This window comes from Plecotus auritus (assembly GCF_963455305.1).
Source record: "Plecotus auritus genome assembly, chromosome: 3".
Classification (NCBI taxonomy): domain Eukaryota; kingdom Metazoa; phylum Chordata; class Mammalia; order Chiroptera; family Vespertilionidae; genus Plecotus; species Plecotus auritus.
The window spans coordinates 118,704,978-118,719,795 of NC_137772.1; the positions used below are offsets into that span (position 1 = coordinate 118,704,978).

The window sequence follows — 14,818 nt, forward strand, 5'->3', positions numbered from 1 at the left end:
ACATGCCCTGGTTGTGGGCTCAATCCCCAGTGTGAGGAGTGCAGGAGGCAGCTTATCAATGAGTCACTCTCATCATTGATGTTTCTATCACTCTCTCCTCCCTTCCCCTCTGAAATCAATAAAAATATATTAAAACAACAACAACAAAAGAGATTATCGCTGATAATCTCTTATTAAAAAAAAAAAAAAGAGCCAACACTGTACTGAGCAGCAAAAAAAGCCAGTCTCTTTCTACCCCAAGAATAGTCATAATCACTCTGCGGGTGCCTTGACCCCTTTAGCTGCCTGTGTGAATAGCTACAGAAACTGCTCAGTATCATAAGATGGATAAATCTTGGCATCTGACATTCAGCAGGAACTGCAGGGATAACTCAGGCTCTCCCAACAATATACTGAAATATTTCTCTCCAGAAAGCCTATTGCAGTTTAGGCCTGCCTTCAATTGTGTAGGAAAGAGTCTTGGTTGCCAATATGGGAATATCATCAGTCTTTGTAATTTTAGCCAGTTTGATGGGTGAAGGATAACTTAAGTTTGTTGTGTACCTTTTGTTCATCTTTTCTTGAGTTGAGCACCTTTTCAAATGTTTATTGATAGTTTGTGAAGTGGATCTTCAAAGCTTAGCCTTCCCTTTGACATCCTTATTTCCATGTTTCCGACTGGGGAAAACAAATAAAGGAAAAGCTCCATTTGTCATGAGTCTACTGGTGTTGGATGTGTTTTCCACTTGAGTAATCATCTTGAATGGGATGCCGGCGGCACTTCCCAGAACTGGGTGTGCTGTATAGACATAAACTGCTGTCATGTGATGTGTGATGGATGCCCTTTATTTTTGGTCTGTTTGCTCCTGGGTTACAAAAAGGGCCAGGCACACTGACTTTAGGGTGCGGGGTGGAAAACTGAAAAATAAACAATGAATTACTGAACTCCGCGTGTCTGGTCCCCCTGCCTCCCACTGGCAATCCCTCCAGTGGGTTTTGCGGGGACAGCTCTGCCCACGCCCCTACGACCCTGGGGTGGGGGGCGACGGAGGAGGGGAGAAAAGGGGAGAGGAGACAAGGCTCCGCCCCTTGCCTCGCCACGCCTCGCCCTTCCTCGCTCTTTGCGGGGGAGGGGGGGCCAAGGCGGCGTCAGCCCTGGCACCGCCCTAGCCAATCCGGAACCAATCTGGGCTGCGCGATTCCGAGCGCAGCCAATAGGTGCGGGTCATCGCTCGTCTGGCGCGGGGCCCGGCGTTGCAGCAAGCCCGAAGTCCGAGCCGGCTACTTGCACCCTCGGTGCCTGCAGGCCAGCCCGGCTCCGGCATGGCGACCTCAGCGGCCGGTCCCGTGCTCATCGTTGGCAGGTAAGCGGCGCTGCGAGGGTAGCGCGGCGGAGCACACTGCTGACCCAGTGGCGGGTCGGAAAGCTGACGGAGCCGACTGCGCCCAAACGCAGTGGGGGACTCGCCGAGTGATGCTGCCTGCCAGCGAGCGAGCTCAAGTGAATGTGCCAGTCGTTCCGTGTGGGCAACATGAAGTCTGGCTGCAAACTGAGTTGTTAACCATTCCCACTTATGGAAGAGAAAACCGAGATTGAGCAGTTTAGGGACCCAAGGCCACAACCAGTAAGGAACCGAGATGGGACGAGCCCAGCCGGGAGTATCCGATGCTCGCGGGGCGTGGGAGCGGGTTCTGGTCCCCACCATGCCACTGGGTGGGAACATGTGCTTGCCGAACACACCTGGCATGCCTAATTCTTGGGGAAATGCGCCCTTTTCAGTTTGCTAAGCTGTGTCAGTCTAACAGCCTAAATTCCGTCCAAATTGTTATGGTTGGTGTTCCCATCCCTTTTATATTTCCTGCTACTTTTATTTAAAAAGGCATTTATGTGTACCTTACCATCGGTAAGCTCTCATAGTACTCTACCCATATGTTGATACTATCCACATGTTGATACCTGCTATTGGTAGTTAGAAGCACCTTTTTTGGGGTGGCTTTGTGAACCTTTATGTCACTAAGGAGTTCGCCTATCTGACCTCTCCCCTCCCCCCCATCAGTTTTACAGTCTATTAAAGGAAGGAGTCAGGATACCTTTGGTCAGCTTTCTTTTGCTCACAGAGCAGTGGCATTAACTGTGCCCTTATCCTTTCCAGGCACGTGGGTATGTGTGGCTGCCTAGTAAAGGAATTAAAAAAAAAAAAAGTATATAAGTGCACTTTGCACCACGTAAAGTGATTCTGCTTGCCTTGCATTTTTAATGTCCAGGGCTGGAGTGTTGTATGTTTTCCACTGTGCCTTGGAGTAGTGTTCTGTCTGCACCTAATCAAGGGAAAGGAGTACAGTTTGGAGTAGAGTAGGAGCTGACTTGGGAAGTCAAAATTAGGGGCGGGAGTGGGCGATGGCAAACTATGACCACAGGACATAGCACAGGATAGAAATTCCTATCTATTCTCACACTCTCAGCACCTCACAGACACTCATCTCTGCTTCTAGGGTAGCATTGCTTACCTGCCCTTCATCCTTTTCTCTCCCCTCCCTTTCCTCACTCCCCCTTTCTTTCTCTTTCTCTCCCAGTGCCATAGGTAATTCCAAAAACATCCATTTAAATTTCCTAAAACCTGGTTGAGTTTCATTCTTGGATTTCAACAGACTGAAAACTAATATATTTCAATTTCAGGAACCTGTTGGGCCATTGTTTTTCCATCAATACCAGACTCCCTCTTAAAAGTACTTGCTCTCTTTAATTCTACTCCAGTGATCTTTTCATAAAGGCCACTCTTCCTTAGGGCCACTTAGCTTTTCTGTGACCCCCCAAGGCAAGTCCCTTCAGAATGGTGGGGTTGAGAGAGTAAGAGTGTGCTTTTGAAAAAATAAGGAGTGTAGGGCTGTGAAAGTAAAGAGGCAAAATCTGATAATGACAACTTTTAAAAAATTGAAGTAGAAATGGGTATCCTAAAGACAAATTTGCATTTGGGGGGAGTCCTCAGGCATTCATTTCTGTTGGCCTAACACATCTACAGAGAAACTTATTCCTGTATATAACTGAATAACTGTGAAGTTTATTAAACAGAAACCTCATGTAGATTAGCTTTAGGAAGGTCTGTCTGTAGGGGGAGCTCTCATGCCCTATCACTCAATGCCAATTACCCCAAACAGGAAAAAGCATACTTTCCCTCTCCAAAAGGAAGTTTTTCTATTCTGCTACTCCAACAGGAAGAAGGAAGATCTTCTCCTAGGGCAGTGGTTCTCAACCTTCCTAATGCCGCGACCCTTTAGTACAGTTCCTCATGTTGTGGTGACCCCCAACCATAAAATTATTTTCGTTCATACTTCATAACCTGTGGGTCTCCTAAGACCATTGGAAAACACAGATAATTACATTACGATTCATAACAGTAGCAAAATTACAGGTATGAAGTAGCAACGAAAATAATTTTACGGTTGGGGGGCACCACAACATGAGGAACTGTATTAAAGGGTCGCGGCATTAGAAAGGTTGAGAACCACTGTCCTCGGGCAACCACTCAGCCAATGAAAAGCCACTACAACTCCCAGTTTCTACCAATGGACTCTGTTTCCAGCAGTCCCTCTGAACTCCCCCTTTTCTCTGTAAGAGAATGTTCCTCTCCTTTTTCCTTTGGACTTGCATGAACTTTATCATTAGACTCCTTGTCCAGAATTGCAATTCTTCGTTGTTCATAAACCCTTTTGCTGGAGAACTATCTGGCTCTTTGTTTAAGGTCAATGATATGGCAATGTGTTTACCCAAATTTTAGACCTTGAGCTTGGTTTAAAATTGAAATCTGTGTCGGGGAGAAGACCAACCTTGTCATATTCCTGGTTCTCCTTTTCAGTGGGCATACTCCTTCAGGACTGAGCTTAGGAGCCATCTCCTCCAGAAAATATTCTACTTCTGAGACCTTCCCATTATTGTAGAAACTGTATCATCACTGGTTGTATATTTACCATAGTAGACAGATGTTTGAGTGTTTATAATAGATTGCATTAAAAAACAAAAACTGGTGCAGTGTGAAGAGCGTACTAGGATGTTGTTTTATATCAAGTAATGCATCCTCGAACTAGCCTCCATTATTTTTTCTATTCCAAAATTTTACTTTGAGATGACTATGTACATTTTTTGTATGAAACTTTCGGAGGCATGAATTTTTTTCAGAGTGCTACTGTAGATATTTTCTTGCTAATTTTTGAATTTAAACACACAAACAGATGTATATATGGAGACACACAGAGTAAACAATAGGATGTTCTAGTTACTTGAGTCAGATCAAACACTAAATTTGTTCTTCCTAGGAAATTCTTAATAGCTCTTACTGGCAAATAACCCATAACCTACTTAGATCAAGAATATGGGAACAGTTTTACCTCAACTTTTGCCAAGTAAATAGGTGATGGTAGAATGGAAAGATACTTTAAAAAGTATGTAGGGTAGATTTATTCAAAGCTACTTGTAAATGCCATTAATGATAAAATTAGAATTGAACCACTTTTTCTCTCCTGCTGCTTTGTGACTGTGTAACAATAAATTTTTATGAATTTAGGAGCTTTAAAGCACATTAGAATAGTCAGAATGGTAAGGGTCCATTATATGATCTCCAGGTATATAGGGCTTTAGAAAAAGTTAAGAAGATGTCACAGGCTCTAAGGATAGGAAGCCAATGGTATTTGGGCCTGATGTAAATTAGTACTGAGGACTAGAAAGCCCAACAGAAACCAAGGCAGTGAACTTTCCTTCTGGGCCTGTGCAGCCTGCAATCTTTATACCTCTCTCTATATTAGTCAGCTTTGTACATTCCCCTTGCCTGTGCATGCTCACTTTTCTGCCCCCTCTCTCACTTTATCTTGCGCATTCCAAGAACCCCATCATCATAAAATTTCAACTCTAGTTCCTGTTACTGACTTTCAGTTTCCATATTTTGGGCCCAATTTTCTGGAGAGGAAATCTGATTGGCTCAGTTCCTCCACGTGGGCCAGGCTACAGATATCACTGAGTGCTAGTAAGCCAGTTTATTGGCTGCTTCACGTCCAATCAGCAACAACTGAGTATGTGTGTGTGTGTGTGTGTGTGTGTGTGTGTGTGTGTCTGGGACAGTAGGGGGTAAGGGTTGCTTGTGGGTTCCCAGGAGTTGGCATTCTGCTATTGGTGAGCCCTATAGGGGAATGTGGGCAATACAGGCCATAAAACCTATTGCAGTAAAAATAAATCAACTTTGTCTTTAATGCCTGTTATATGGACTATAACTAATTTCTCCCCAAAGTTTTATTATGAAAATTCTCAAACACACAGAAAAGTTGAAAGTATAGAAAAAAGAATACTCACACACCCACCTGTTTTCAATAATAGGTTATATTTGCTTTATCTGTGCTCCATTTCCTAACCAATTCTGAATATTAGATGGTTAGTTTTTAATTTTTTGCTAGTATAAATTCTACTATGAATTTCTTTGTGCAGTGCCCATATGAACTTAAAATAAATTTTAGAGGTAAAATTTTTAGGTCAAATACTACAAACGCAGTTTTGATACAGGGTATTAGATTGCCTCCAGATACTTTGCATCAGTTTATATACCTCTAATAGTTTGTGTGTACCCATTTCCCCACAATGTCACCAACATGAAGCATTGTCAGTTTTTTTAATCTCTGCCATTCTGATCTATATCTTATTTGCTGTTATTAGACTAAAGCAGTAGAATCTGTTTTCAAGTTAGTTTTTGTCTATTCATATAATTTTTTCAGGCTTTTCCCCCTCTCATGTGTGTTACATTCATTTTTTACTTCTGGGTTTTTTATATATACTTACTAGAGGCCCCATGCATGAAATTTGTGCATGGGGGATGGGGGAGTTTGGTCTCTCAGCCCGGCCTGCACCCTCTCACAACAATCCGGGACCCCTTGGGGGATGTCCGACTGCCGGTTTAGGGATCAGGCCTAAACTGGCAGTCGGACATCCCTCTCGCAATCTGGGACCGCTGGCTCCTAACCGCTTGCCTGCCTGCCTCATCAACCCTAACCACTTGCCTGCCTGCCTAATTGCCCCTAACCATTATGCCTGCCTACCTCATCGCCCCTAACCGCTCACCTGCCTGCCTGATCACCTCTAACCACTCGCCTGCCTGCCTGATCACCCTTAACCACTCCCTTGCCTGTCTGATTGTCCCTAACCCCTCTGCCTGCTTGCCTGATCACCCCTAACCACTCACCTACCTGCCTGATCACCCCTAACTGCTCGCCTGCCTGCCTGATTGCCCCTCACTGCCTCTGCCTTGACTCCCGCCACCAAGGCTTCATCCGGAAGGACATCTGGAGTGACGTCTGGAAGGTCGTTCAGCTGTCCGGTCTAATTAGCATAATGTGCTTTTATTATTATAGATGTATTATAAATATTTCCTCTTGGATATTTGTGTCATGTTGATTTTTTTTGGTCATAAACAAAATTATTAAGATTAGTTAATTTGACAAACACTATTCAAACATGAGGACCTTCATGTCTTGGAGTATTGTAAAAAGATCTTTGATGGGAAGGTTGAAAACTAGTGTTCCAGTGTAAATATCCCCCTCCTCTCACTGCATTTGTAGATGACTATAGCCCCCTTGGGGACATGACTGACTTCTGTATGATTTTAGCATAGTAGAATAGCTGGGGTTGGAGCTAGGCTTCCTGATATAAATTAACTATTGATTGAATTGTAAGTGATTGAATGATAACACTAGGTAATTGTTTAAGTGACCACTGCCCTTTAGAAAAATGTGAGCCACATATGCAAGCCACATACATAATTAAATTTTCTCTTGTTATCTTAAAAAAAGTAAAAAGAAAAGGTCAAATTAATTTTAATAATATATTTCATTAGCATAATATTTCCAAAGTATTATTTCAACATGTAATTTATATAAAATAATATTAATGAAATAGTTTACTTTTTTTGGTATTGTCTTCAAAATCTAGTGTGTATTTTATACCTACAGTGCATATCACTTCAGACTGGTGTTAACTTTAAACAGATAGCTAAATATTTCTCCAGCAAAATGGGTTTATTCAGAAATAACAAAGACTTGCAATTTTGGACATGTGGTTTTCTGGCAAACCTCAGGCAAATCCTCAGAACAAAGGAGAAAAATGCTGTTTTATAGGGGAGGAGAAATTCGGAGAGCTGTGATAAAGAGTTCTTCCTGTTGGATTCCACCATCTCAGGGCAAGAGAGCACCCCATCTGGCCTCCTGACTTCATTTTATTTATTTATTTATTTATTTATTTATTTATTTATTTATTTATTTACTTACTTACTTACTTACTGACTTACTAGAGGCCCGTTGCACAAAATTTGTGCACGGGGTGGGCGGGGAGATCCCTCAGCCTGGCCTGCAACGATGCCAGCGTCCCATGCCCCAACCTCTGGCCAGAGGCCCCTCCCTTCCTCCGCGCGGCTGGGGTGTGGGATGCTGGGCTCACGTTGCCCCCAGAGGCCCCTCCCTCCCTTCGTGCCATCGGGGCACGGGACGCTGGACTTGCATCACTGGGGCAATGCCACCAGTATCCCGTCCGGTTGCTATGGGCACTGCCATCTTTTGTGATGGAGTGATGGTTAATTTGCATATCACCCTTTTATTAGACAGGATTTATTTATTTATTCATTCATTATTTATTTATTATTTATTTATTTATTTATTTATTTATTTACTTACTTACTTACTAGAGACCTGTTGCAGGAAGATTCCTGCAAGAATAGGGCTTCCTGTGGCCTGAGCGTAGCAGAGAAGGGAGTGAAGCCCGCCTCAGGGCTTCGCTCCTGTCTCCGCTGCCTTGCTCCCTCCCGTCTCCGCTGCCTCGCTCCCTCCCGTCTCCGCTGCCTCGCTCCCTTCTGCAGCGCTTGGCTTCCTTCTACGCTGTCTTCAGTCTTTGCTCCACGCCTGCATATGCAAATTAACTGCCATATTTGTTGGATTAATTTGCATACTCGCTCCTGATTGGCTGGTGGGCATAGCAGAGGGACGGTCAATTTGCATGTTTCTCTTTTATTAGTGTAGATTTATTTATTTATTTGTTACTTTGGTTAATCCTCACCTGAGGATATTTTTCCATTGATTTTCAGGGAGAGTGTGGAAGAGGGAAGGAAGAGAGAGAAACATTGATGTGGGAGAAACACATTGATTGATTGCCTCCTGCACGAGCCCCAACCAGGGCTGGGGCTGGGGAGGAGCCAGAATTGAACCCAGGACCCTTTGGTCTGCAGGCCAACACGCTATCTACTGAGCCAAACTGGCTAGGGCCTAACTTCATTTTAAATGGGGTTTCTCTTTATTAATTATTTTATTAGCCACTTTCCAAGTGCCTAATAGCCCCATTTTGCTGGTGGCTACTGTTCTGGACATTCAGGTTTAAATAATGATGAAACCTTTGATAATCAAGAAAGCAGATTTTGAGAAAGCTGCCTTCTCCCACTTTTAATGGCTCCCACTGTAATGCAGACTCATTTGAGAGGTGCTTAGACTTATTTTGAAAAAGCAAGTCAAGTAGTGGGAGGAGGTTTACCTTGCATCTGTTATGATCTCCTTTGTGGAAAGTCTTTTCTGTAAAAGCAGCTATAGCACTTTGGGCTTTTATAAAAGTACAATGAAGCACCTCTCCCTTCTATCATTGTTCAGCCTGCTAGCTCTTCCTGTTCCCCATGCCTGGCATTTGCAGTTCTCTTTTCCTCTGCACCAGTTTTCTCAGTTTCACTGTGTGGTGGACACAGGATGTCAGAGGACCCAATAGATTGAGGGTCTGATGCTAAGGTTGCTTTAGAGGTTAAGTGGAGGTCTCATCCCTGAGGGAGTGAGGGTCAGGTGCCTGATCACCATGTGGCGAAGGCTTTTACATGTATGGATGAATCATTTTGTAAGGGTATGGTATTTCCTTAAACAACTAAGTGGCAAAGAAAGAATTATTATTATTTTTTAATATTTTTATTGATTTTTTACAGAGAGGAAGGGAGAGGGATAGAGAGTTAGAAACATCGATGAGAGAGAAACATCGATCAGCTGCCTCCTGCACACTCCCTACTGGGTATGTGCCCGCAACCAAGGTACATGCCCTTGACCGGAATCGAACCTGGGACCCTTGAGTCCGCAGACTGACGCTCTATCCCTTGAGCCAAACCGGTTAGGGCGAAAGAATTATTTTTTAAAGAAACATGACATGTCTTAATACAGTACAGTGCGGAAATCATATGCATACAGCTCGATGATTATCACAGAATGAACACACCACTGAAACCCCACTGTGAAATAATTCTTCATTCTAGATTTCGGCTGCAGTAAGGGCTTCTTTTACAATTAAATAAGTCACTATATGTTTCAAACATTATGAGAAAGGCAAAAGGAATGTTTAAGGTCAATGGCTGGTCAGTTGGGATGACCAGCATGAATGTTAATTGGCCTTCTAACTAACTGCCTTGCAGCTCTAGAGTGAGTGAGTGTGTGTTTGTGTTTGTTTTTGAAGAAGGAAAAGATGGCTTTATGCATAGACTGTCTCATTTCCCTTGCTGTCCAAGATGGTAGGCACTATCACCTGTGGCTGTTGAGTACTTTAAATGTGCTTAGTATTTTGGATTAACTGAGTTTTAAAATGTACTTAATTTTAATTAATTTAAATGCCTGCATGTGGCTAGAGCAGGGGTGGGCAAACTTTTTGACTCGAGGGCCACAATGGGTTCTTAAACTGGACCGGAGGGCAGGAATAAAAGCATGGATGGAGTGTTTGTGTGAACTAATATAAATTCAAAGTAAACATCATTACATAAAAGGGTACGTTTTTTTTTTTTATTTCAATAGTTTTATTCATTTCAAACATTTTAACAAGAAGAATGTAAACACTAATTATTATAATTTGAAACTTCAAAAAATGGAGGAATCATAGCACAATAACATACTTTATATTGAAGATGGCAAAGGCAAAATAAAATTGCCTAACAAAGGAAAGGTACAAAAGCCTTTCAAATTAAACTTAAATATAATTTAAAACTAAAACAAATAGAAAAGAACAAAATGTGTAAACAGTAAATTAAACATTTTCTTTAGTGCAACTTCCAAATTATGCCCGGGACGTAGATGTAGATGGCAATGTAGACTGGGTTGAAAGGTTTTTGGTCTTTAAAACATCAACTTCAGTGGGAACAGTGTTGTTGGTCTCCTTTTTAGCTAATGCTCTGATACTGTGCTCTCCAGGGGCGTGTCTCCCTACATCACCAGGATAACGTGTCTACGCATTCCCAGGGTGATGTCGGGGGACGCGTCCGCGGGCATTACAAGGACCCGCTGGAAGATTGAGAGGTTGTTCCTTCTACTGATATCCGCCCGACGTTGCCATGTTAACACTGCTGCTGGTGAAGGAGCGGAGGGGAGAGCAAGAGAACCCTCCATTCTTTCGCCTCCGCGGGCTGGATAGAACAGCCGAAAGGGCCGGATCTGGCCCGCGGGCCGTAGTTTGCCCACGGCTGGGCTAGAGTCTACCATATTGGACAGTGCAGGTCTAGAGCACAGAGCATTTCATAAAAAAATTTATAGGAACTGATATATAAATTTTAATTGCAAAAGATTTAAATATTGCAGAAGAATATGGAATAAAATCCACTGTATAATCCCGCTCCCTTCTCCAGAAGTTGTGTAAAGATTATTTCAGTTGCTTTCACTTTTTTCCTTCTAAACAGTTTCACATAAGATGCCTTATAAGAAGACAGCAGCCCCTCTCAGTGACCCTATGTGTGCATGATTAAAGGCTTAGCTCAAGGGAGCATCCTGCCGGAGCTTTGAAGCTTGGATAGCACGTCTGTGGCAATTGCAGGGTTTTTCGTTAATGGGAGGTGTGCTAAGCTCTTTGCTTCAATCACTTGAGCATGAAAGCTATGACAGAAGATATAGGGATTGTAACTATCTCTGGTGTGAAGCCAGAATTACAGAACCTGAATTACAGATTTAGCTGAATAAAGAGGAGGTGGGAGGAGATAGAGTGGGGAGAATGCTTCTTGTGACGGCTATTCTAGCCTCCCTTCCCCAAAGCGGCTCATATAATTACTACAGTGAAATAACACCACGACTGAGACAAGCTTGCCCTAAGGTACATTCAGGCTACCTGCATGCTACTAAGTTAGCCGGTTACTGCTTCTTGAAAATTGGCAGAGGATGTGAAACTGCAGGGTCAGAGATAAAAGACTATTAATATCAGCAGAGCAGGCCACATGAACATTTATACTTGGGATGGTTCCCTTCTCCCCGAGTCCCATGGAGGTGCAGTGGAGGGGCTGGTGGACACCTGCAGATTCAGTATGTTTCAGGAGAGGAACATTGAACTTGGGGAAACCACTGTTTTTATAGTAAGGTAAGCAAGCTAACTCTTTGTCCTTGAGGGATATATTTCCTCTTACCTGCAAACATAACTGAGAAATGATCTGGGTCCTGGCAGTTACTTATTGAAGAACATGGATCATTTGTAAAATTTTCCATTCTGGAATTTGCTAAATGTAACCCTGTAATGTCATTTAACACGTTCCCCTGTCCCTTTATTTTCAATAAATCTGAAACAGTGGGCAGAATGTAGTGATAAGGATTCAAGAGTCAGACTGCTGGAGTTTATATCAGCTCTAGCACTTAGAGCATGTATTGCCTTAACCCACCTTGCCTCAGTTTTTCTTTGTATAAAATGGAAATAATAATAGTACTGACCTTGTAGGATTGTTGTAAAGATTAACAGAGGTGGGACACGTAACATTTTTAATGTTGCCTGGCACCTAATACATGGTCTACTGCCAGTGGTGATAGCAGTTATTTATTTATTTAAGAGACAGGGGAAATTCTACCTGTTCTTCAGGATAAGTGAAATGGTCAGATGGAGGATCCCTGTCACATCCATGACATCCTGTCACCTCCCTACTCTAACTTTTTGTTTCAGTGTGTGAGTGCATGTTAACTACCTGTCTGGTGGTACTCCATGCTCATTATTAATGCTGGGCTGGAATTGAGGATTCAGGAGCTCCTACGTGGAAAAACACAACATTTAGAATCAATGCAGCTATCAAAATATGTATTTTTAAAAATAACTTTATTGTTGAGAGTATTACAATGTCCCCCCCATTATTCTTCCCCATTGTCCTCCTTCACCCAAAGTTATGGGCTCTTCTCTTTTTGGCACTGGAACCCTGAGGTGGGGTTCTGGTGTAAGGCTGGGACCCCTTGCTCCTCACAGGAGATCTCCTTAGCCAAGATATCCCTACCGATTAAAAACAGGCCACATGCCCTAGCCCCGTGGTCGGCAAACTGCGGCTCGCGAGCCACATGCGGCTTGTGAGCCGCGGTTTGCCGCTCTGTTGACTAATGAGTTTGCCGACCACTGCCCTAGCCGGTTTGGCTCAGTGGGTAGAGCGTCAGCCTGTGGACTGAAGGGTCCCAGGTTTGATTCCGATTAAGGGCACATGCCTGGGTTGTGGGCTCGATCCCCAGTAGGGAGCATGGAGGAGGCAGCCAAACAATGATTCTCTCTCATTATTGATGTTTGTATCTCTCCCTCTCCCTTCCTCTTTGAAATCAATAAAAATATATTAAAAATAAAATAAAAAGAGGTCACATGTGGGTGTTGGACCAGCCCATTCCATGCTTCCACCCCTCCTACCAGTCAGTGCGCTTACTTCTTTAATTCTCTAGTTGTAGGGCTTACATGCAGCCAGATTTCAGGAAGTTCTGAATGATGGTTGTTCTGTATTTTAGTTGTAGTTGTGGGAGGATGTGAGTACTGGTGTTTACCTACCTCAAGATGTGTAATTTCAAGATATTAAATAGTTTAAGAATAGGATGCTGTATAATTTGAAAAACATTATTCTGTGTTAGGAATAAAAAACTGTTCAATTACTAAATTAACTGGGAGCCTCTCCTGACTTTCTAACCCTTTAGTGGCCTCATTGGGCGAAGCTGGGCTATGTTGTTTGCCAGTGGAGGCTTCAGGGTGAAACTGTTTGATGTTGAGCAACAGCAGATAACAAACGCCCTGGAAAACATCAGGTAAGTCAGCTGGCACGTTGGTAGGAATATTGGCTCTGTTGCTCTCAGTGGGTCTTATTTATCACACTCTCAAAGCCATCGTCATCTGTGACTTCACTCTTTCACTTCAGTTATAGTGCCATTGAGCTGGTAAAGCCAGGCCTATAATGGTAGAGTCGTCAACTAAGAAGAGGTTCATATTGTGAGGAAAGGACCCTGAGGGATGTAAAGATGTGTAATGGGAGTAATGGAACTCAATGTGGATCTTAGGCTTCCAGCCTGAAAAAATTTGTAAACTCTTGCTGTGTCCCACAGGGCTGCAGGCCTGGGTATCTTTGCTTCTCTCTGGGTCAGCGAGCTGGTTTATACCATGTGAGAGCCACAGCTGCATGGGCATTACATCTTAGGAACAGAGGTCCTGAGGTTTGTTTTGACCTATTGATCTAGTGGCTGCAGGACCCAGTTTAACTGTGATAATTCTAGTAGTTAAAGTTGTGAGGTAAATGAGCTTACCAGATGCTAAGGGGTGAATTTTAGGAATAACCATAGGGGGCAGAAGAAGAATAGGATTCAAACGAGAAAGGATGAGAATTAGGAGGTCAGAAATAGAAGAATCAAGCTAATGCAGGGTGCCAGATGGCAAGGCCCCACCTGAGATGATGGTCACTGAACACAATTTGACATCTCAGATGTTGTTTTATTCAGGTGATTATTATCTGTCTTTGGGGACTATCCATGAATGTGTAACTTAAATTTGCATTTTTTTTGTAAGAGAAATATTCTTTATCATTTATTTTCTGAAAAGACTAATATATAGGGTATGCTGTCAGGCTATAGGCATCAAGAAAAATATAGGGCCCTAACTGGTTTGGCTCAGTGAATAGAGTGTCTGCCTGCGGACTGAAGGGTTAAGGATTAACAAAAAAATAAAGATAAGATAATCAGGGTTCCCAATTCCAGTCAAGAGCATGTGCCTTGGTTGCGGGCACATCCCCAGTAGGGGGTGTGCAGGAGGCAGCTGATCAATGTTTCTCTCTAATCGATATTTCAAACTCTCTATTCCTCTCCCTTCCTCTCTGTAAAAATCAATAAAATATTAAAAAAAGAAAAATATAGGTATCAAATATGTATATTTGAGCCTAATTCTGTTGTGTATCAGATTAAGAACCTGAAATCCAGAGAAGTCAGGTTGCTTGTTACATATAGTGACATGTAGCCAATGTCAAGGTAAAATGTCAATCTAAAAAACAAACGAAAACTCCAAAATGAAACAACCACTATATAGCTACCCCCGAGCACCAGTACTTTATTCTGTACTGCTATGAAAGGAAGAGGAATTGACATAAATACCTACTACATTCCAGGCATGTGCTATTCACTAAGGCTACACAGAGTAACAAAACAGATATAGTCCTTTCCAACATGAAGCTTATAGTCTAGTAATCTTACCATGTTAATTCTCATAGTAAACCCTGTGAGTTGGATATTATTGCCATTATTTTATGAGAAAAGTTAGGTCTATAAATGGTCAGTAACCTGCTCACAGTCCTAGTAAGACACAAGATTCTAGCCCTGGTCTATGTACATGTTAAGGGCAGGTCTGAGCTCTTCAGTATCCATTTATACTAGTTGCTTTATAGAGATCCTGCAAATACTACTTTTAATATAATATCTGATATATGCAACCAAATAGATCATTTATGCTAGTTTATAAAGAATATAATAAATTATCCAACTTGAGATCTAGAATATTATCAATACCCTGTGTACGTACATCTCATGGGTTTGACTCTCCTGCCTTTCCACCAGAAGC

General features: G+C 42.6%; 1 protein-coding gene across 7 annotated transcripts in view; it reads left to right on the forward strand.

Moving 5' to 3' along the window:
- Positions 1–879: 879 nt before the first annotated feature.
- Positions 880–14,818, forward strand: part of CRYL1 (crystallin lambda 1) — a 248,069-nt gene continuing 234,130 nt past the window's right edge. For 3 of the 7 annotated variants that reach the window (XM_080662129.1, XM_080662128.1, XM_080662133.1), the window contains exons 1-2: positions 880–1,343; positions 12,919–13,026. In XM_080662129.1, the coding sequence (XP_080518255.1) occupies positions 1,303–1,343; positions 12,919–13,026 (149 nt within the window). In that variant the 5' untranslated portion in view covers positions 880–1,302. Of the gene's footprint in view, positions 1,344–11,223; positions 11,354–12,918; positions 13,027–14,818 lie in introns of those variants that run through there. The other 4 variants (XM_080662131.1, XM_080662132.1, XM_080662127.1 and 1 more) reach the window with 4 other exon arrangements.